The sequence below is a fragment of the Neoarius graeffei genome, chromosome 9, assembly GCF_027579695.1.
Source record: "Neoarius graeffei isolate fNeoGra1 chromosome 9, fNeoGra1.pri, whole genome shotgun sequence".
In the NCBI taxonomy this organism is placed as follows: domain Eukaryota; kingdom Metazoa; phylum Chordata; class Actinopteri; order Siluriformes; family Ariidae; genus Neoarius; species Neoarius graeffei.
The window spans coordinates 91,840,479-91,863,317 of NC_083577.1; the positions used below are offsets into that span (position 1 = coordinate 91,840,479).

The following is a 22,839-nucleotide window of genomic DNA, read 5'->3' on the forward strand; positions in this document are numbered from 1 at the left end:
TAGGTTAACTGGTGACTCTAAATTGAGCGTAGGTGTGAGTGTGAATGGTTGTCTGTGTCTATGTGTCAGCCCTGTGATGACCTGGCGACTTGTCCAGGGTGTACCCCGCCTTTCGCCCATAGTCAACTGGGATAGGCTCCAGCTTGCCTGCGACCCTGTAGAAGGATAAAGCGGCTAGAGATAATGAGATGAGATATATATATATATGTCCAACATCTGAAGAATGTCAATAAAAACAAAACAATTGAACTTTTTGTGTGTTTATTAAGAGATAAGTTAAATTGTAAGCAAAAAAAATTTTTTTGTAAGCAAAAAATGGACTTTAGAAAAATATACAATTGTGCAAAATAAGTTGTCTTACAAAACAGTGGTCTGTGCAGGACAGTTTGTAGCCATACAGTCTGTTAGAGCAAGCCTAACAGCTTGAGCACGGAACTTGTGAACACGGAACTGCCAGTGTTGCCAGATTGGGCGGTTTTAAGTGTATTTTGGCGGATTTGAACATGTTTTGGGCTGGAAAACGTCAGCAGTATCTGGCAACACTGCTGATAACTTTGTTTATACTCTTTAATAGCTCTTCTTCATGACGACAACTGGAAGTGTACCAACACTATGGGGCATGTAGCGCCACCTGTGGCTCGGGTGCACAATGTACCTCACACAATAGCTCGATTTCCTTGTGTGCATGTAGGATTGAATTTCTCTGGCACCCCTGCTGGGACCCTTAGCTCGATTCCCGACAGTAGCTCGATTTGGATGTGCATGTAAACGCACTGTGTTAATTAGGATTATGATAATCAGGTTACTAAAACAAACTCTCTGAGTAATTCTACTTTTTTGTATAGCTCGGGGAACAGACACAGTCAAGAAATAGTGGAACCTGAGTGACGAATCTGTGAAGCTAGCAGATGGCCAGTTTAGCCTGTTTGTCTGCTCCCTTGCCTTCCTTCTAAATTGTCACAAATTAACTAAGCCTGTTCTGAGACTAAGGCCCTGTCCACACGGCAACGGATTCAGGTGAATCTGATAAAATTTTTTATCGTTTCGGCCTGGCGTCCACATGGCACCGGCGTTTTGGGTGCCCCAAAATGAAATCTTTTGAGAACGGGTTCCAGAGTGAAAAAATCTGGCAACGGAGCCGTTGCGAAGTCGTCTGGATGAGTAGAACGGATTTGTTTACGATGACGTCACAACCACATGACTAGAACAAGCAGCACTCTCGCGCGCATCATTCGTAACAACAGAAATTGAAATTGTTTACACATTAACCTGACTGACCTGCCAGACAGACAATTTACACCTGCTTTGATGAACAGAAAGTCCAGCCTTCCACACAAAGCAACAGTCACCGGACTAGAATGGAGGCAGAGGGGAAAAGGGTCAGAAGACCCTCAACAGACTGTTTTGTATGAACCACTGCATTGCATTCACTTTTGTATACAGCTTTTCTTTTAAATGAACAAGTAACTGAACCATTTCTCGAATTTCTTTTTTTATTGGATAAGACTGCTTTTCAAAATGTTCACACACAATATAAAAAGTTATATAAATTATATAAAAATGCTTTTCAAAATGTTCACACACAATACGAAAATTAAGTTATATTAAACTATGCACACTAATAAAACTAATTTGTGCACACAGAAGGCACGATTTCCTCGCGTAGTCGCAGCCATCTTCTTGTTGTTGTTGTGTGTTTGTTCCTGTGAGTGCTTCATGCCGGATAGAAGGAGGGGTTTATGCGTGTAACAGATGTTGCGTTGTGTTGTTCACCAGTCTTTTTATTCTGAAGAAATGAGACACAAATACACTGCTGAGGACGGGCTGCAAACGTCCAGTGGCATTGGCGCTTACATTTCCAAAACGAACTGAAAGAGGCCAGCGCCTCGTTCCCATAGCTACCTGCGCTCTTAAAGGGCCAGCGCAGAATTTCCCCACCACTACACACAATGGCAAGTGGAAAAAAATAAGCCCATTACATGCGCATGCGTCCTACTTCTTTTTCTATTGTTCTGGTGTCTCCGATGGGACCGTCTTACAGCGCCCCTAGAGGTGTGGCATGTGTATTGCATCGTTTTCAGCAAGCGTTGCGTTGCCATATGGACCTGATATTTTACTGATCCGTTGCCCATGTGGACGCGATATTTTTTTTACCCGCTTAAAAAAAATCTCGTTGCCGTTGTCGTGTGGATGTAGCCTAAGAGCTATGCTACATGAAATGAGAGCAACACCTTCCTGAGTGGGATGGATACCATCCCGTCTTAACAGGCCAGCCTTGCCCTCAAAATTACTCCAATTATCTATAAAGCCATTGTTTTCCGAGCACCACCCAGACCTCCAGCAGTTCAGTGACCATAACCTGCTGTAAGCTACATCACCACACCACTTTGGGCCAATTGGCTGTTTTGTTCAAACATTCTCTAGCTGTTAACACTTCAGTAGTTTAAGTGGGTGTTGGAGACTTACCTGTACAAGTAAGAAACCATGTGTGTCGAAACAATGTTCATCTTACAGGTGTGCTCACTGACGTCATGGATCTCAAGGTGACTTCAGTGTGTACTTTGTTGTGTTGAAAGCTCTTTAATACATGTGTGTAATGGTGTTGTATAGACTGTCTTTGACTGCAGTTACTGTAATTGTAGTGCTGAAGTCTACAATTTGTGTTTTAGGAATCTGTGTGTGTGTGTGAGAGAGAGAGAGAGAGAGAGAGAGAGAGAGAGAGTTTGTGTGTTTTAGGAATTGTATATTCAGGTCAAAATGAAATAATAGTGACATTACATTCACAAAATGAGAATAAATGGGCGGAGTCAGGACCTGAGCTAAACAAACCAGGAATTTGAGATTTGCTGATTTTCACTGAATAAATGCATCGTATCTCCACATTTGATTGGTCATGTGACACCACTTGTTTGAAGTAGATTGGTCATGTGTCATTGATTTTCCATATTTGATTGGTCATGTGATACTGCTTCTCTGTATTTGATTTGTCACGTCATCACTTCACCATATTTCATTGGTCATGTGACACTGTTTCTTGTTTTGATTGGTCATGTGTTGGCTTTTCTCTGTAGTTGGCTGGATCACACAAGCTGTACTTTGGTTATAAGTTAACCTGTTAACAACACTACAATATTGTTGTGATTAACCTGTTTAGCATTAGTTTATTGGTTAGCATGTTTATTGTAATGCAAGTTATCAAGAGATTTTTGATAAATAAATTCCGATAAGGACATCTCTGTTACACACTTTGGTATGAATCCCGAGCCGTTAGTAACAGAAAGAGGACCTGAACTGACCTGAAGTTTAATATTAATAATGTACTCTTTAGGAGAAAGTTCAAACACACACAAGTGACTTCAAGCCATAATTTTATTGTATCCTGATTAGCAGTGAGGTGAAGTGAAGAGTAAAATAAATCTCAATATAGTGTTTTAATAAAGAGGCTGCTTTGGGTAATAGGACATGACCTTGCTATGTAGGGCACAGAACATCCCTAAATAGTGACAGGCTATGTATAGGCTCCAGCTTGCCTGCGACCCTGTAGAAGGATAAAGCGGCTAGAGATAATGAGATGAGATTATATATATATATATATATATATATATATATATAGAGAGAGAGAGAGAGAGAGAGAGAGCGCTTAGGACTGCAATTGATATGAAAAGCTTTAAACTCAGGTCTCCATCATTGAACACTGAACATTATATATATATATATATATATATAAATAATGTTCAATGTTCAATGATGGAGACCTGATATATATATATATATATATATATATATATATATATATATATATAAAATGCAGGATGAGAAATTTGATTATCGTCCCAGTGGGTTATCTGTATAATCGTGCATAACAAGTTTATGACAGCTTTAATACTGTGGAGTGTGTTTAGATGTTGATAAGACACGGAAAACAAGGAAAATGTTTTAAGGAAATAAGATGGCACCACTGATCGGGCACTAGAACTCTGTGTGTGTGTGTGTGTGTGTGTGTGGGGGGGGGGGGGGGGGGGGGGGGGTTAACCCCTTGAGAGAAATGCTGAAAATGAAAGAAATGGTTTTGTGCTCAGTGCTTTTGTAGGGAATTTTTTTTTCACTTTTTTCCAATGTATTTTATTAAAATGTTATACAGTGGGGCAAAAAAGTATTTAGTCAGCCACCAATTGTGCAAGTTCTCCCATTTAAAAAGATGAGAGAGGCCTGTAATTTTCATCATAGGTACACTTCAACTATGAGAGACAGAATGGGGGAAAGACTCCAGGAAATCACATTGTAGGATTTTTAATGAATTAATTGGTAAATTCCTCGGTAAAATATGTATTTGGTCACCTACAAACAAGAAAGATTTCTGGCTCTCACAGACCTGTAACAACTTCTTTAAGAGACTCCTCTGTCCTCCACTCGTTACCTGTATTAATGGCACCTGTTTGAACTCATTATCAGTATAAAAGACACCTGTCCACAACCTCAAACAAACAGTCACACTCCAAACTCCACTATGGCCAAGACCAAAGAGCTGTCAAAGGACACCAGAAACAAAATTGTAGACCTGCACCAGGCTGGGAAGACTGAATCTGCAATAGGTAAGCAGCTTGGTGTGAAGAAATCAACTGTGGGAACAATTATTAGAAAATGGAAGACATAAAAGACCGCTGATAATCTCCCTCGATCTGGGGCTCCACGCAAGATCTCACCCCGTGGGGTCAAAATGATCACAAGAACGGTGAGCAAAAATCCCAGAACCACACGGGGGGACCTAGTGAATGACCTGCAGAGAGCTGGGACCAAAGTAACAAAGGCTACCATCAGTAACACACTACGCCGCCAGGGACTCAAATCCTGCAGTGCCAGACGTGTCCCCCTGCTTAAGCCAGTACATGTCCAGGCCCGTCTGAAGTTTACTAGAGAGCATTTGGATGATCCAGAAGAGGATTGGGAGAATGTCATATGGTCAGATGAAACCAAAATAGAACTTTTTGGTAAAAACTCAACTTGTCGTGTTTGGAGGAGAAAGAATGCTGAGTTGCATCCAAAGAACACCATACCTACTGTGAAGCATGGGGGTGGAAACATCATGCTTTGGGGCTGTTTTTCTGCAAAGGGACCAGGACGACTGATCCGTGTAAAGGAAAGAATGAATGGGGCCATGTATCGTGAGATTTTGAGTGAAAACCTCCTTCCATCAGCAAGGGCATTGAAGATGAAACGTGGCTGGGTCTTTCAGCATGACAATGATCCCAAACACACCGCCCGGGCAACGAAGGAGTGACTTTGTAAGAAGCATTTCAAGGTCCTGGAGTGGCCTAGCCAGTCTCCAGATCTCAACCCCATAGAAAACCTTTGGAGGGAGTTGAAAGTCCATGTTGCCTAGCGACAGCCCCAAAACATCACTGCTCTAGAGGAGATCTGCATGGAGGAATGGGCCAAAATACCAGCAACAGTGTGTGAAAACCTTGTGAAGACTTACAGAAAACATTTGACCTCTGTCATTGCCAACAAAGGGTATATAACAAACTATTGAGATGAACTTTTGTTATTGACCAAATACTTATTTTACACCATAATTTGCAAATAAATTCTTTAAAAATCAGACAATGTGATTTTCTGGATTTTTTTTCTCATTTTGTCTCTCATAGTTGAGGTATACCTATGATGAAAATTACAGGCCTCTCTCATCTTTTTAAGTGGGAGAACTTGCACAATTAGTGACTGACTAAATACTTTTTTGCCCCACTGTACATCCATAATTTGGTCACGTCATAATTCATATTTGAATGGTCATGTGTCATAGTTCCATATTAGATTGGTCACAGGCTGTATTTGGTAATGTGTTTTGGTTTCCTATTTTTATTGGTCACATATAACTTCAAATTGAGGAATGTGTGAAGGACATTAGACACTGGATGCTTATTAACTTCCTTCGACTTAATTCTGACAAGACAGAAGTACTTGTATTAGGACCACCTGGAGCTAGAAGTAGGTTTTCTGATTCCACAGTAACTCTGGATGGCCTTTCTGTTTCTTCACGTGCAGCAGTAAAAGACCTCAGGGTGATCATTAACTCCAGTCTTTCATTTGAAGCTCATGTAGATAATATTATACTAGGATAGATTTCTTCATCTCAGGTACTGACCTAAAGTACTGAATGGTTTCATGATGCTGTACCTGAGTGAACTTATGGTCTTATATCATCTGCCACACCTACTTTAATCAAACGGTGCAGGTTATTTGTTGGTACCTTGAATAGTGAAGGCTACATCGGGGGGGGGGGGGGGGGGGGGGGGGGGGGGGGCTTCTCTTATAAAGCCCCACAGTTATGGAACAGCCCTTCGATTAGTGTTGGGGACTATGTTGTGGATGATATCCCTTAGAAAGCATAAAGGTAGCTTAGGACTGCAATTGATATGAAAAGCTTTAAACTCAGGTCTCCATCATTGAACAGTTGATAACTTCAACAAAATAGACTTCATGTTAAAATAATATTGAATTCAGTAATACCTCTGATGCTCATGTTCATAAGTTGCTCATAATTTCCTGGTTGCACAACTGCACTTTTTCACTCTATAGTATACAGTTATAGAAAGTAAATTAATTATAATTATTTATAATTTGGTGTCACCCAGATGAGGTTGGGTTCCCTTCTGACTCTGGTTCCTCTGAAGATCGCTCCTTCATATCGTCTCAGGGAGTTTTTCCTCATCACTTTTCCTCTGGCTTGCTCATTAGATTTAAGTTTGCAAATTAAAAATTTATATCCAGGATTTATACAGTACCCATCAAAATTTTGGACACATCATATAATCCAATGTTTTTTTCTTTATTTTTATTAATTAAAAGTCACTTCATGTCTTATAGTAATGATGGATGTCATTTCTCTTCACTTAGTTGTTTGGTCCTTGACATAATATGGATTACTACAGTTGTGGAATAGGGCTATTTACTGTATTTGTTCTATTTACTATTTGATCTCAAAACGCATTAAGAAGGCAATAAACTCGTCCACTAATTACCTTCTGATGAGACACACCTGTTAATTGAAAAGCATTCAGGGTGACTCCCTCATGAAGCTGGTTAAGAGAATGACAATAGTGTACAAAGCGTCATCAAGGTGAACACAATACTTTGAAAAATCTAAAATATCAAAGATTTTGTTTTTTAACACTTATTTTATTTACCATATAATTCCAAATATGTTCCAGATGTTATTTCATAGTTTTGATGTCTTCAGTATCGTTCCACAATGTAGAGAATAGTCACAATACAGAAAAAATGATGAATGAGTAGAGTAGGGGTATACAAATTTTTGACTGGTACTGTATATTTCGGTAAAGCTACTATGACACTGTCCATTGTTAAAAGTGCTGTACAAATAAAATCAGATTGAATTGAATATTGGATTGGTTATGTGTCACATGTCAGTATTTGACTTGTCATGTCTTGTTTCTGTATTTTGGTCATATCACATTTTCATATAATTGGTCATGTATCCATCCTTCCATTATCTACCCCACTTACCTGTCAGGGTCACAGGGGAAGCTGGAGCCAATTCCAACTGACTTTGGATTAGTGGTGGGGTTTATCCTGGGCAGGTCACCAATCTGTCACAGAGCTAATACAGAGATGACCAACCATCACACTCACATTCACACCTCTGGGTGAGTTAGAATCACCAGTTGACTGAATCCACATGTCTTTGGACTGCGAGAGGAAACCAGAGCCCCTGGAGGAAACTCACACAGACATGGACCCAGAGCCTTCTTGTTGTGAGGCGACAATGTTAATCACTGCAGCACCGTGCCACCCTGGTCATGTGTCATATTACATTACGTGGTATTTAGCAGATGCTCTTATCCAGAGTGACACACAACAAGTGCAAAAGTCAGGTACATGAAGTGCTGAACTTCTAGACAAGAAAGTTCTAGTGCCAACTGAACAAGTGACAGCAATTACTAGTGTAATATTCTGTTGACGTACCAATACTCAAACAGCCAAGGAAACAAACCAACCATATAACGTACAACTAAATAGAGAAATCAAAACAGCTAACCCCAGGCTAGACAGCACACAGTCTGGGTTGGTCTAGCCTGATACGCAGTTACACAGTGGGCAGAGAAGAAGGGGCGAGGTGCAGCCTGAAGAGGGGAGTCTTCAGTCTGTGCTTGAAGGTGGTCAGGGAGTCAGCAGTTCTGACATCAATGGGAAGGTCTTTCCACCAACGGGGAACCAGGACAGACAGCAGTCTTGAGTGGGCTGGGCAAGAACGGAGAGGAGGAGCTAGGCGACCAGTGGTAGCAGAGTGTAGGGGTCTGGCTGGTGTGTATGGGCAGATCAGGCTCCAGAGGTATGCTGGACCTAACCCCTTGAGAGCCTGGTAAGTGAGCACCAATGTCTTAAATTGGATGCGAGCTGTGATAGGTAGCCAGTGCAGGTCAGCAAGCAGAGGGGTGACATGGGAAGAATGAGGGAGGTTGTAGACCAGGTGAGCTGCAACATTCTGGATGAGCTGCAGGGGTCTGATGGCAGAAGCTGGAAGGCCAGCAAGGAGAGAATTGCAGTAGTCCAAGCGGGAGAGGATCAGTGCTTGGATCGGGTGCTGGGTAGAGTAGGTGGTGAGAAAAGGGCAGATCTTTTGGCTGTTGTAGAGGAGGAATCTACACGTCCAGGTCATTGCAGTGATGTTTGCTGAGGAGCTGAGTTTGTCATCAAACACGACCCCTAGGTTCTTCGCACTGGGTGAAGGAGACCTAAAGGTGTCCCCCAGGGAGATGACAATGTCCAGGGGTGGAGAGAATGAAGCAGGAATGTAGATCACCTCTGTCTTGCCTGGGTTGAGCATCAGGTGATGATCATCCATCCAGCTCGGGATGTCACGCAGGCAAGCAGAGATGCAAGCAAAGATCTGTGTGTCAGAAGGAAGTTGTTCCGAGAGAGAAAAGAGGAGCGTTGGTTAGCAACAGCATGTTCAAGCCTCTTTGACAGGAAAGGGAGAAGAGAAACGGGGCGGTAGTTCTGGATGACAGAGAGGTTTGAGTTGGGATTTTTTTAGCAGAGGAGTGATGTGGACCCATTTGTAGCTGGAGGGAAAGTATCTGGAGGACAAGGAGGAGTTGATGAGGGAGATGATAAATGGAAGGATGTCAGGAGTGATGGTCTGGAGGAGAGATGAGGGGATAGGGTCAAGGGCACAGGTGGTCACAGGTGAAAGAGCAGGAGCTGGGAGACATCTGAGGTGGAAAGAGGGAGAAAAGCAGAGCACAAGGGGGAAGAGAGGGAGGATGGGGAGGCAGGAATGATGAAGGCTATGATTTTGTGGATGGCTATGATCTTTTCCTCAAAAACGACTGCAAAGTCCTGTGCAGTGATGCAGGACTGAGGTGCAGCTGGTGGAGATTTGAGGAAAGAAAACAGAAAGCAGTTGATAATACAACTACTACAACTATTGTATTGCACTAACAATACAAACTGCATTCCTTCCCTTATGTTTAACTGAAACACTTCAGTCCAGGTGTTAAATGTTTCCATAGACTTAACTTTACCCTAATTTCACCTGCAGCTATAAATCAAAGTATTATATTTTATTAAACTGCTGAATAGTTCTATAAATAGAAATCTACAAAACTGGACTACAACGTTTAAAAAAGGAGTAAAATATGACATTTTTCATTTCAGACTTATGTTTAGATGATCCATATAAAACTATTTTGATAGAAATCTCTACAGCAGTTAAGTCAGTAAGATGTTTAATGAAAAACTGCACTACGTTTCTGACGGATTAAACTTTAACTCCACTAATACTCGACTTTATCCAGGATCATTTCTGAGAATAAGTTCCCATGAAAACTGATTTGTATCGCTGAAACACAAGTGCAGATTTTAGTTAAAAAACTAAAACCGTCTTGTCTTGTGTCATTGGTGTATGGAACAGATGACATGTTACAGTGTGCAGTGTTTAAATTATTAACAAATAAATAATTATTTAAAAAAACAAAAAAAGAAAATATATCAGAATGTCTTATTTTTTCCTGATACATATCATGAAGGGGCGGCACGGTGGTGTAGTGGTTAGCGCTGTTGCCTCACAGCGAGAAGGTCCAGGTTCGAGCCCCGGGGCCGGCGAGGGCCTTTCTGTGTGGAGTTTGCAGGTTCTCCCCGTGTCCGCGTGGGTTTCCTCCGGGTGCTCCGGTTTCCCCCACAGTCCAAAGACATGCAGGTTAGGTTAACTGGTGACTCTAAATTGAGCGTAGGTGTGAATGTGAGTGTGAATGGTTGTCTATGTGTCAGCCCTGTGATGACCTGGCGACTTGTCCAGGGTGAACCCCGCCTTTCGCCCGTAGTCAGCTGGGATAGGATCCAGCTCGCCTGCGACCCTGTAGAACAGGATAAAGCGGCTAGAGATAATGAGATGAGATGTCATGAAATATTTAAAAAATTACACTGGGACTGTGATGCTGACTAACAATCATGAGAAATTAGATTATTGCTTCAAAACAGTGCCACCTAGTAGACACATCTCACTCACACACACACACACACACAAATGGCAAACTCACATCAAGTCAGTTTATTTGTATAGCGCTTTTAAAAACAGACACCGTCACAAAGCAGCACCAAACTCCACTGTGTGGTTGTAATGAACGAACGACTAGCATTTATTATTTACAAGACACCAAAAATATAAACGACACCCATCACATACAACTGAGTTAAGAAGAAGACAATTTATGAATCTATGAAGTGTACACTTTAAAAAATAAACATGAAAAAGTCCTACATTTGTATTCACTTAAATACATCAGTTTATCCCTGAACGCTGTGTGTGTGTGTGTTTGTGTTTAACACACTCCGCCTGTCTGCTGTTGGAACACATCAATCGTGTCTTCATCCTCCATTTCAAGCTGAAAATATAAACACAACACACCTCTGTTCACTACACACACCACCACTCAGAAAAACATTCTTCCAATCTCCAGTACACTGCAGCACCACTGGGTTTAATTACACAGAATACCCATAATGCACCAGGGTGTGTGTAACACTGATCACGCGACCTATATAGTGAACAGTGTAATTAGCGTCCATGTCATTTAGAATGTTGCTCACAAGTAAAGTGTGATTGTAGTTTGGGACACGCCCAGACAGTGGGAGGAGACTTACCTGAGCAGGTGTGTCTGTATCGCTTATTGGTTGACCGTCGAAGCGGAAGCGTATGGCCTTCATGGCTAATCCCTGATACACAGTAAACAGAGTGGTTAGTGAGAGTGGTAATGAGACAAGGCCAGCGGGACGGGGTGCGTTGGAGGTGTGTACCTGTCTCTCGCAGTAGGCCTTCATCAGTTTTGCGAGCGGCGTATGTCTCTTTATTTTAAACTGCACTACTGAACCGTCCTGACCTGCAACCTTCAGGTTAATGTGCTCGCTCTCCTGAAACACAACGGGGGTGGGGGTAGGTGTGGTAATTGTGGTGAAAATAAAAGCAATAAAGGTGTAGTATGTAGCATATATATACACTACAACCTAGTGCACTAAGTAGTGTATACAGTAGGTGTGATTTAGGACAATCTGGGCACTGAAAAGTTTCCTACATAGTGCACCAGGCTGTAGTGTACAGTATGAAACCCCACAATGCACTGCGAAAGGTACAGATTACCCACAACACACTCTGATTTTAGTAGAGAATACACACAGGCCATTATGCGTTAGAATGTTGCCATGGTTACTCGAGTCATCTTACCGCAAACTGTTCGTGACTGTCGCAAATCCGTTGTGTGTGTGTGTGTGTGTGTGTGTGAGAGAGACAGCTAACTCGGTCTAATAATAAAAAGCACACTGCGCTGTTTGGAACACTTATATTAAGTATAACTAAAGAACCATGAATATGTTATTGGTAATTTCATTTTCTTGTTTAGTGAAAATAGCAGCTCCGCGCAGGTCCTAATGCGATACTGTTAGCTCACTGTTAGTCTGTTTTAGACGCTGTTTAACTTTTCATTTAAATCTCTCTCACAGCAACATCAGGATTTATCGCTCATATTTATTAAGAATAAACTTTACCTTGGACTTTTCCTCAGACATCTTTAAAATAAAGCCGCTCTACTTCCGTCCTTTTCTCCGCGCTGGACGGCGTGCGCATGCGCGCACACAGCTCCGTGATTGGACGCAGTAAGATCACGTGGTAAACGCTGTCTTCAGGAGAAAAGCAACCGAGCGCGTTCATGAACTGAAGATCAGCTGATCATCTCATCTCTAGCTGATCATATTAACTTTAATAAAACGTCTAAAAGTATAGTGTTTTATTAACTAACTTTTACAGACTTTATAAGCCGTTTGAGTTTAAAACAAAATGTTTTCCGTTTCTATAATAAATTGTACATTTTATTGATGAAATCTTGTATTTGAGGAAAACAATTAGAATTTACAGTTTTAATTCACATCTAAACCTAAAGTAAAGCAAATAAAGATGCCCGTTATTCAAAGTGATCTATAAATATGCTGAAAAGTAAACTACTAGTTTATGACATTCAGTCTTTAGGTTAATATAACCATTATAGAAATACTTCCAAAAAAAAAATTTAAATTTGTGCTGCTGTAGAATACCATGACAAATTTTATTGCTAAAATTGTAACAAACTGAACACAATTTAGTTTATTTATCATCAATATGCATACATTCATTCATATACACAGTAAATCAAAAGAGTTTCAGCAAAACTAAAATATTAAAGTGAAACACAGCGTTCAGAGGTGAGCGGAGTGATCAGAGTGTCTACAAAATGGCTCATGGGTTTGTTGGCACTTTGTGATAGAACATCTTTAAAATATTGAAACGTGAGAATTTCTCATATAGAAGTGCAAACAGGGCAGAAATGTGGCACCTTCACAGGACAAGACACAAACCACAGTAGTGTCAATAATAAATAATAATAAAATCACATGAGAGTGTTCACACCGCTTCGGCAGCAGATCAGCATACAAGTTGTATAGAGGCGCGTGTTAGTTGTTCTCGAACCTGGAATACGGGTTCTCCTTCACCAGACCTATTAAAAAAAAAAAAAACCACCATGTCAACAAGAGAAAACAGGAGCGCGAATGTGTGTAAAATGTTATATAGACTGCAATTGAGGCGTGCACGCGCACACACGATATAGGTCACATGACTGGAGTTCCACAGGGTGAAGTGTGTTCTCTATCACACTGATGTACAGAGCAGAAGTGTACAAACAGTGAACACACAAACCACCACATGTGTAACCACATCATTACCATAGCAACCTGCTGTTCTCCATCCTACTGTCTTACAGTAGAAGTAAAGGGCTGTGAATCTCACCATATTTCCTCCTGATCTCATCGTGTCTTGATCTCATCTCCGCTTTCCTGCAGTCACAGAAGCACAGAATCACACTACATAACCTCTGCTCTACTGTATTAACATAGTCTGTACTAATCATACACACACGGACTAAAAGAAAACGGTGTGTAAGGGTCTGACCTCTCCTCATGTCGGACACGTCTTATCTCAGCTTCTCTCTCCATGCACTCGTCTGTACGCTTAGATCTGTGCGCACACACACACAATGAATGCTAATTCTCTCTCTCTCTCCCCCCACGTATGTGTAAAAAAACTCACCTGATATTCTCACACTTGCAGCAACAGAAGCAGCAGATGAGCACAGAGATGATGATCACACCCCCAATCACACTCATTGTAATTATCAGAGCTTGGAAGTTCACTAACACACACACACACACACGAGTGAGAGATCAGTTGCTTGATATTGAAGGTGAATAAGATTGTGTGTGTGTGTGTGTGTGTGTGTGTGTGTGTGTATTACCCCAGCAGTTGCCCCAGCGTGCATCATTAAGGGGACACAGACTGTGTGGAGGGAGGATAGTCTTCACCGGGTAATCCAAACACTGATGAGTCCTGCTGCACCATAAACACTGCACACACACAATAAGTACACTGTTCATGTTCAGAACACTTGTGGTTTTAATTCACATTTTGTGAAAGATGCCCAAACACACGAGTCACCACTATAGGCATGCGGTACAACTCTGGACCTTTCCAATATGGCGGACATGTTAACACAGGGCACTGGCTAGCTCGCCTGTTTTCCTGTAATTGTGTTAAATGTGTGTGTGTTAAGTATGTCTCACTGTGATATTGGTCACACATTCCGCACAGCTAGTGTTCGACTTCTTAACACAACCTGAAACAAACAAACAAAAACAAACAAACGTTGATTAGCATGGATCATTTTCTCCGCTAATACGCGTACACAGCGGTCACGTGACATGCGTGACTGTCGCATGATTAAACCCGTGCAGTTCTACACACACACACACACACTCTCTCTCACACACACAGGAAAATAAATAATAACTGAATGTAAAAGTTATTAAAATCACAAGTGTTTATTTAAAATCAGCTCCTCCCCCCGAACCCGGTCACGTGACTAAACTGTCACAGTTCTGAAAATCTCACTTTTATAAATCAAATAAACAGAAAAAACACAAATCTCCAAATATGAATCTTTAAAGCTTACTTTATACAAAAATAAAAAAAGAGTGTTTATATAAAACAGCTTCAGGATTTAAACAGTATCATCTAAGCTTAAAAAACAGGAGCTGCTTTTCGACTAAAACACAAAAAAATTAAAAGGAATTATTTTAAAGGTCACACCTAAAACTACACACTGATGATGATGTTCTGAAAGGTTTAAAAGTATTTAGTGAGGAGTGAATCAGAAGCAGTGCCAGACTGGGAGAGTTTAAAAGTTACCGAAAATAAATACAGCGCAACCTGTTGATGAGCTTCGAATACTTTATTTTAAATATTAATGATAATAAAATCTTACTGGTCTGTGCTGAAATATCCGCCCATGTGAGAGTTAAAAGCAGCGCAGGGAGCAGAAGCTGCAGCCGCAGCGGATCCATGCTGAGGCGAAGTGAGGCGAGCCGCCATGCTAACTGTGCTAACCTCACAGCTCGGCTTCAGCGCTTACACCACGCCCCCTCCGCCTGCGATTGGCTCTGATGCGATGACATCATTCAAGGAAGCGGGAGCACAAAGAGCCGAAACTGGTGCGTTTCTGAACACCGCCGCTAGATGGTGCTGTTGGAGCGCTGTCGCCATTTTGGACTTCATACGCCAATGGAAACAGCACATTATTAGAAGTAAAATAAAATATAGAAATAAAATAAAATTAAAAATTAACAAAGGTATATAAATCATATGATTTCAGTTATGATTTACTTTGCTTTGTGTATACCAGAAAGGCTGCATTAGAATAAGTTTGGTGATGTTATGCCTTTTTATGTGTAACTCTATAGAATTTGTGAAACCCATGATTTGAAGGTTTTTTTCTGATCTCATTATCTGTAGCCGCTTTATCCTGTTCTACAGGGTCGCAGGCGAGCTGGAGCCTATCCCAGCTGACTATGGGCGAAAGGCGGGGTTCACCCTGGACAAGTCGCCAGGTCATCACAGGGCTGACACATAGACACAGACAACCATTCACACTCACATTCACACCTACGCTCAATTTAGAGTCACCAGTTAACCTAACCTGCATGTCTTTGGACTGTGGGGGAAACCGGAGCACCCGGAGGAAACCCACGCGGACACGGGGAGAACATGCAAACTCCGCACAGAAAGGCCCTCGCCGGCCACCTCACTCGATCCCAGAACCTTCTCGCTGTCGCTGTGAGGCGACAGTGCTAATCACTACACCACCATGCCGCCCAAGGCAAGGCAAGTTTATTTCTATAGCGCGTTTCATACACAGTGGCAGTTCAATGTGCTTTACAGAGGTAAAAGCAAAACAGTAAACAATAGAAAATAAAATTACATAAAATAAATGGGGAAGAAGAGAAAAAAATAAGAATTAAACAATAGTAGAAATAAAATAATAAAATGAAGTAAAAGTTCAGTAAAAAAAAACAGCAGAATAAAATAGAATAGAAGTTAAGTAAAGTTTAAAACATGTAAAGATGATGATATTTATCAGTTAGCAGAAAGCATCTGAGAACAGCTTGGTCTTTAGTCTAGATTTGAAGCTGCCAACAGCAGGAGCATTTTTGATGTCCTCTGGCAGTTGGTTCCATAGCTGCACTGCATAGTAGCTAAAAGCTGCTTCACCACACTTTGTTTTAACAACAGGTTTTACCAGTAAATTTTGCTGCTGCGATCTGGTAGATCTGATTGGGTTAGGCCGCCGCAACATATCAGAGAGGTAATTGGGCCCTGTACCATTTAGAGATTTGTACACCAGCAGCAATGCTTTAAAGTCAATTCTCTAGCTTACTGGAAGCCAGTGAAGGGACCTTAGAATTGGAGTAATGTGCTCTGTTCTTTTTGTTCGTGTGAGAACCCTCGCCGCTGCATTTTGAACCAGCTGAAGTCGTTTGATGGTCTTTTTTGGCAGGCCTGTGAAAAGGCCATTGCAGTAATCAACCCTACTAGAGATGAAGGCATGTATAAGTTTTTCCAGATCATTTTTTGGCATAAGTCCTCTGAGTTTGGAAATGTTTTTTAGGTGATAAAATGCCGATTTAGTGATTGCTTTCATGTGACTGTCAAAGTTAAGCTCGCTGTCAATGAAAACACCAAGATTTTTAACCATATCTTTTGTTTTAATCCCCTTTGTGTCAAGAATAGTGGTAATCCTGAGTCTTTCATCTTTTTTCCCAAATAGAATTACTTCTGTTTTATCTGTGTTCAGCTGAAGAAAATTTTGTGACATCCAGTTGTTGATTTGGTCGATACACTGGTAGAGACATTCAAGGGGGGCATAATCATTAGGTGATAGAGCAAAATAAATTTGGGTGTCATCTGCATAGCAGTGATACAAAATTAAGTTGTTCTTGATAATTTGTCCAAGTGGGAGCATATAAAGGTTGAATAGTAATGGTCCAAGGATCGACCCCTGGGGGACACCACAGGTCAAGGACATTGATGTTGAGGTACAATTTCCCATGGTAACAAAGAAGCTTCTATCTTTTAAGTATGATTTTAACCAATTGATAACTTTACCAGTCAACCCAACCCAGTGTTCAAGTCGATATAGCAGTATGTTGTGATCAACAGTATCAAAAGCTGCACTGAGGTCCAGTAACACCAGGACCGATGTTTTACCTGCATCAGTATTAAGACGTATGTTATTTATAACTTTAATCAGTGCTGTTTCAATGCTGTGATTGGCACGAAATCCTGACTGAAAGTTATCAAAACAGCTGTTTGATATCAAGAAGGCAGTTAATTGATTGAAGACAATTTTTTCAAGGATTTTCCCGATGAATGGTAGATTTGATATTGGCCTGTAGTTGTTTAATACTGAAGCATCCAGATTATTCTTTTTAAGTAGGGGCTTTACAACGGCTTTTTTCAGGGACACAGGAACAACGCCAGTCTCTAGGGATGTATTTATGATCTGAAGCACATCTGCTAATTATAAGATGTAGAACAGACTTAAAAAGTTGGTGGGCAGAATGTCCAATTCAGATGTTGAGGAACTGAGATTTTGTACAGTTTTTTCAAGAGTCTCGTAATCAATCAAACAAAATTCTGACATTGTGTTGAAATTGTCTGTCTGTGTCATTGGTGATTGCAGCTTTTCAGTTATTTGCCACTGAGATATATTATGAGCAATATTCTGCCGTATTTTATCAATTTTACCTTTGAAGAAGGATGCAAACTCATTGCATTTATTAACTGAGAGAAGTTCAGGTGCTAATTGTGGTGGGGGATTAGTTAGCTTCTCTACTGTTGAAAATAGCACACGGGCATTGTTCATATTCCTGCTGATGATGTTGGAGAAGAAAGACTGTCTTGCTTTACCAATTTCATAATTATATTTACAAAGCATCTCTTTATGGATTTGATAATGGATGTGAAGTTTAGATTTGCGCCATTTTCTTTCAGTCTTCCTACATTCTCTCTTTAGCAGTTTAACAGCTGGGTATTGCTTCCATGGTGCTTTCTGCTTGTCATTGACTCTTTTGATTTTGAATGGAGCAATATCATCCATAATTTGGGTCATATTTAAATAAAAAATTTCCAGTAAGTCGCCTACAGAGTCTGACATTTTGGTTGAGTTCTGAGAGAGAGCTTGCTCAAAGAGAACACGTGTGTTGTCTTTTATGACTCTCCTACCCATAGTCGTTGAGCTGTTCTGAATGTGAGGAGACATAGAAACATCAGAGAAAACACAGAAATGATCGGATAAGGCCAGGTCAACAACAGTAGTAGAAACAGTAAGACCCTTTGTTATAACGAGGTCAAGGGTATGACCCCGAGAGTGGGTCGGCCCCTGTACATGTTGTACTAGGTTGAAGTTGTCAATAAGTGCAAGTAGTTCTCTGGCATAAGTGTTTTCAGGATTATCTACATGCAAGTTAAAATCCCCAGATATAATAAGACAGTCAAACCCTAAGCAAATGACTGACAACAGTTCACCAAACTCTTCCAGAAAAACTTTGGCTGAATGTCTCAGAGGCCTGTAAATAGTTAATAACAATATGTTAGGAGAGCATGTAACAAGTGCACATAAGTGTTCAAAGGATGTAAAATCACCAAGTGAGGATTGTTTACATTGAAAAGAGGCTTTGAATATATTTGCGATCCCTCCACCTTTCCCCTGTCGGGTAGCACTCATGAAATTAAAATTTGGGGGGGCTGCTTCAATAAGGGTGGTAGAAACTTTGCTTGATTCAGCCAAGTTTCAGTTAGAAGCAAAAAATCAAGATTGTGTTTGCAAATAAGATCATTAATTAAAAATGACTTGTTTGAAAGTGATCTAACGTTCAGAAGAGCTAGCTTTACAGAAAGTCGAGAAGTAATATCCGCTTGGGCACTCTGATGTTGTTTTGAAACAGGAAGGAGACTAGACTGGTTTACCCCCTGGGTTAAATATGCTCTATGTTTTCTATTTCTTATCAACACAAGAATAGAGAATGGCATAGGCATACTGGGTCCCAGCTTGTTTTCAAAACTACACCCAATGCCCAAGGTTTTTGTTGTTTAATAAATTCAATTCTGAATTGTTTTACAAATGTATTCACTTCAGTTAAATTTAATTTGTATAATTCACACTGTAATAAAGCAGCTTTGCAGAAAAAAATATGTAAATTCAGGATATAGAATGATATGTTACATATCTGAATGTAACATCTAATGAATATCTAAATGTTACATATCTGAACTAGGGGAAGCCGTGGCCTAATGGTTAGAGAAGCAGCTTTGGGACCAAAAGGTCATCGTTTTGCTTTGTGTATACCAGAAAGGCTGCATTAGAATAAGTTTGGTGATGTGATGCCTTTTTATGTGTAACTCTATAGAATTTGTGAAGGTCATTGTTTCAATTCCCTGGACCAGCAGGAATGGCTAAAGTGCCCTTGAGCGAGACACCGAACCCCCAACTGCTCCCCAGGCTGCTCTGGGTATGCTGTACGTCGCTCTGGATAAGAGCATCTGCTAAATGCCATTAATGTAATTTATAAATGTACAACCCCGATTCCAAAAAAGTTGGGACAAAGTACAAATTGTAAATAAAAACGGAATGCAATGATGTGGAAGTTTCAAAATTCCATATTTTATTCAGAATAGAACATAGCTGACATATCAAATGTTTAAACTGAGAAAATGTATCATTTAAAGAGAAAAATTAGGTGATTTTAAATTTCATGACAACACCACATCTCAAAAAAGTTGGGACAAGGCCATGTTTCCCACTGTGAGACATCCCCTTTTCTCTTTACAACAGTCTGTAAACGTCTGGGGACTGAGGAGACAAGTTGCTCAAGTTTAGGGATAGGAATGTTAACCCATTCTTGTCTAATGTAGGATTCGAGTTGCTCAACTGTCTTAGGTCTTTTTTGTCGTATCTTCCTGTGGCAGCGGGGGCGTGGTCAAGCGCCGGTCTGTGACAGGAGGGCGGAGCCAGGGAAGGTGAGTGGCAGAATCGCTACACCTGACGGTCGTTAACCTGTGTTTGTGTGTGTTTTCCCAGTAACCGCTCCCTGTTTAAGGAGGCAGAGAGAGAGCAGAGGGAGCGCCACCCGGGACCGGAAGCAGAGTGTGTGTGTGTGTGTGTGTGTGTGTGTGTGTGTGTGTGTGTGTGTGTGTGTGTGTGTATGTGAGCTTACGCTGAATCCGACTGAAAAGTGGATTAATAAATATCCTTCTCTGCATCTAAAACGTTGTCCTGCCATCCTCTGTGCTCCACCCACACTTGATTCGCGCTACAGTGGTGCCGAAACCCGGGACAAGGTGGAGCACCAGCTTTGCAGCCCCATGGAATCCTCCCCGTTCACGGATTTGGTCCACACCCTTGCCACGGCTCAGCAGAGCCAGCACCAGGCACTCGTCACGCTCCGAAAGGAGCAGGAGCGATGCTTTGAAGCCCTTGTGCTGGCCCAGCAGGAAGATCGAGAGGCGTTCCGGCATCTCCTCGCGTCGGCGGGATCCACCAGCGCCCCGGCCGCGGGCCCGTCTCCCCTCACCATGACCAAGATGGGCCCGCAGGATGACCCCGAGGCATTTATCACCTTGTTCGAGCAAGTCGCCGAAGCCTCGGGGTGGCCGATGGAGCAGCGCGCGGCGCGCCTCCTCCCCCTCCTCACGGGAGAGGCGCAGCTGGCCGCACTACAGCTTCCCGCCGACTGCCAGCTGGCCTACGCCGACCTTCGCCGGGCCGTCCTCCAGCACGTGGGGTGCACGCCCGAACAACAGCGCCAGCGCTTCCGCGCGCTGCGGATGGAGGAAGTCGGCCGGCCATTCGCATTCGGCCAGCAACTCCGGGACGCCTGCTGGCGGTGGCTGAGGGCAGACGATCGCGACGCCGAGGGAATCATCGATCAGGTGGTGCTGGAGCAATTCATCGCCCGCTTACCAGCCGGAACCGCAAAGTGGGTCCAGTGCCACCGCCCGGAGTCGCTGGATCAGGCCATAGGACTGGCGGAGGATCATTTGGCGGCTGTTCCGGCGGCAGGACGGCCAACGACGCTGCCTCTTCTCCCCTCTTCTCTCTCTCTTTCTCCCCTCCCTTCTGTGTCCCGTCCTCACCCCATTCCCCCACCACGGAGGCGGGGGCCGGCTCCACCCCAGCCGGCCCGCCGCACCCGGGGTGCCCTCCCATTTCTCCCTTCTGTGTCTGTCTCTCCCCCCCCTCAGGTGAGTGAGCCCCAGAACACAGCTGCAGAGGGAAGGCCCAGGCCGGTTTGCTGGCGCTGCGGGGAACCGGGCCACCTGCAGCAACAGTGCACAGCTATGGAGGTGGGGGCGGTGGTGCGGATCCCCGACGCGCCAGAAGCTGCCCTCGATCGGGCCGGAGCGTATCGCATACCGGTAAGTGTACAAGGGGCTACATATCAGGCGTTGGTGGATTCGGGTTGCAATCAGACCTCAATCTGCCAAAGCCTGGTGCAAGACGAGGCATTGGGGGGAGCACAGGGGGTGAAGGTGTTGTGTGTGCACGGGGATGTTCACAGATACCCGTTGGTGTCGGTCCACATATATTTCAGAGGGGCAAAATCCATAGTGAAGGCGGCCTTACCCACTCTTTAATTTTGGGGACTGATTGGCCGGGATTTCAGGGTTTAATGGCACGCCTAGTAAAGAGTGGGTCCTGCCGGTTGACAGGGGAGGGTCCCGGTGTCGCTTTGGCTGGAGCTGTGGTCGCAGAGCCGTCTACGTCATATCCGCGACAGAGTGAGGAGCTGCCGGCTCCTCCTCTTTCTATTGGGGAATCCCTCGCGGATTTCCCACTGGAACAATCGTGAGACGAGACTCTGCGACACGCGTTTGACCAAGTGAGAGTAATCGATGGTCAAACGCTCCAGCCAAACGCCTCCCCGTCCTTCCCCTATTTTTCCATTTTGAAGGATAGATTATACCGAGTGACGCAGGACACTCAGACGAAAGAGCGGGTCACCCAGTTATTAATTCCAAAGAGCCGCCGGGAATTGGTATTCCAGGCGGCTCACTTTAATCCCATGGTTGGACACCTCGGGCAGGATAAGACACTAGCCCGGATAATGGCCCGATTCTATTGGCCGGGGATTCGTGGCGATGTCCGTAAGTGGTGTACGGTGTGCCGCGAATGCCAGTTAGTAAACCCAGCGGCCATTCCAAAAGCGCTCTTGCGCCCCCTACCATTAATCGAGACCCCGTTCGAAAGAATTGGGATGGATCTCGTCGGGCCATTAGATCGGTCAACACGAGGGTACCGCTTTATATTGGTTCTGGTGGACTATGCAACGCGATACCCGGAAGCAGTGCCTCTTCGCAATATCTCAGCACGCAGTATTGCAGAGGCCCTCTTCCACGTCATCTCCCGGGTTGGAATCCCGAAAGAGATTCTAACTGACCAAGGCACCTCGTTTATGTCACGAACACTGAGCGAACTGTATGGGCTACTGGGTATTAAGCCGATCCACACCAGCGTTTATCACCCACAGACGGACGGTTTAGTTGAACGGTTCAATCGCACCCTCAAAAATATTATCAAAAAATTCGTAAGTGAGGATGCACGTAACTGGGATAAGTGGCTCGAACCCTTGTTATTTGCAGTGCGAGAGGTCCCCCAAGCCTCCACAAGGTTCTCCCCGTTTGAATTATTATACGGGCATAAGCCGCGCGGCATCTTAGATGTACTGCGGGAAAATTGGGAGGAGGGACCTTCACAGAGCAAAAATTAAATTCAGTACGTTATGGACCTGCACGCAAAACTCCACACGCTCACCCACCTAACTCAGGAGAATTTGTGGCAGGCCCTGGAACAGCAGGTCCGCCTGTACAACAAGGGCACGCACCTTAGAGAGTTCACTCCGGGA

The 22,839-nt window shown here is 42.9% G+C and overlaps 2 protein-coding genes across 2 annotated transcripts; both read right to left on the reverse strand.

Annotated features, from left to right (window-relative positions):
* Positions 1-10,555: 10,555 nt before the first annotated feature.
* Positions 10,556-12,151, reverse strand: sumo3b (small ubiquitin like modifier 3b). The gene is made up of 4 exons (XM_060928904.1): positions 12,061-12,151; positions 11,317-11,430; positions 11,164-11,235; positions 10,556-10,904 (listed from the first exon to the last, which is right to left on the reverse strand). Exons 1-4 carry the CDS (start codon positions 12,079-12,081, stop codon positions 10,842-10,844), a joined length of 270 nt encoding a protein of 89 aa, XP_060784887.1. The 5' UTR covers positions 12,082-12,151; the 3' UTR covers positions 10,556-10,841.
* Positions 12,152-12,637: 486 nt separating this feature from the next.
* pttg1ipb (PTTG1 interacting protein b) lies at positions 12,638-15,012 on the reverse strand. The gene is made up of 7 exons (XM_060928905.1): positions 14,865-15,012; positions 14,164-14,216; positions 13,839-13,947; positions 13,634-13,736; positions 13,496-13,561; positions 13,334-13,380; positions 12,638-13,043 (listed from the first exon to the last, which is right to left on the reverse strand). The coding sequence occupies exons 1-7, from the start codon at positions 14,941-14,943 to the stop codon at positions 13,000-13,002; spliced, it is 501 nt and encodes a 166-aa protein (XP_060784888.1). The 5' UTR covers positions 14,944-15,012; the 3' UTR covers positions 12,638-12,999.
* Positions 15,013-22,839: the final 7,827 nt, after the last annotated feature.

What these genes read in the sequence shown, in the direction of transcription:
- pttg1ipb (XM_060928905.1), bottom strand. Translation starts at nt 14,943, where the DNA reads ATGGATCCGCTGCGGCTGCAGCTTCTGCTCCCTGCGCTGCTTTTAACT. An exon ending in ACGCTGGGGCAACTGCTGGG is followed by an intron (nt 13,737 to 13,838) that starts GTAATACACACA and finishes TGTGTGTGTTAG; the next exon opens with TGAACTTCCAAGCTCTGATA. An exon ending in CGTGTCCGACATGAGGAGAG is followed by an intron (nt 13,381 to 13,495) that starts GTCAGACCCTTA and finishes CTGTGACTGCAG; the next exon opens with GAAAGCGGAGATGAGATCAA.
- sumo3b (XM_060928904.1), bottom strand. Translation starts at nt 12,081, where the DNA reads ATGTCTGAGGAAAAGTCCAAG. An exon ending in TGTCTGAGGAAAAGTCCAAG is followed by an intron (nt 11,431 to 12,060) that starts GTAAAGTTTATT and finishes GTTGTGTTTCAG; the next exon opens with GAGAGCGAGCACATTAACCT. An exon ending in ATACAGACACACCTGCTCAG is followed by an intron (nt 10,905 to 11,163) that starts GTAAGTCTCCTC and finishes TTATATTTTCAG; the next exon opens with CTTGAAATGGAGGATGAAGA.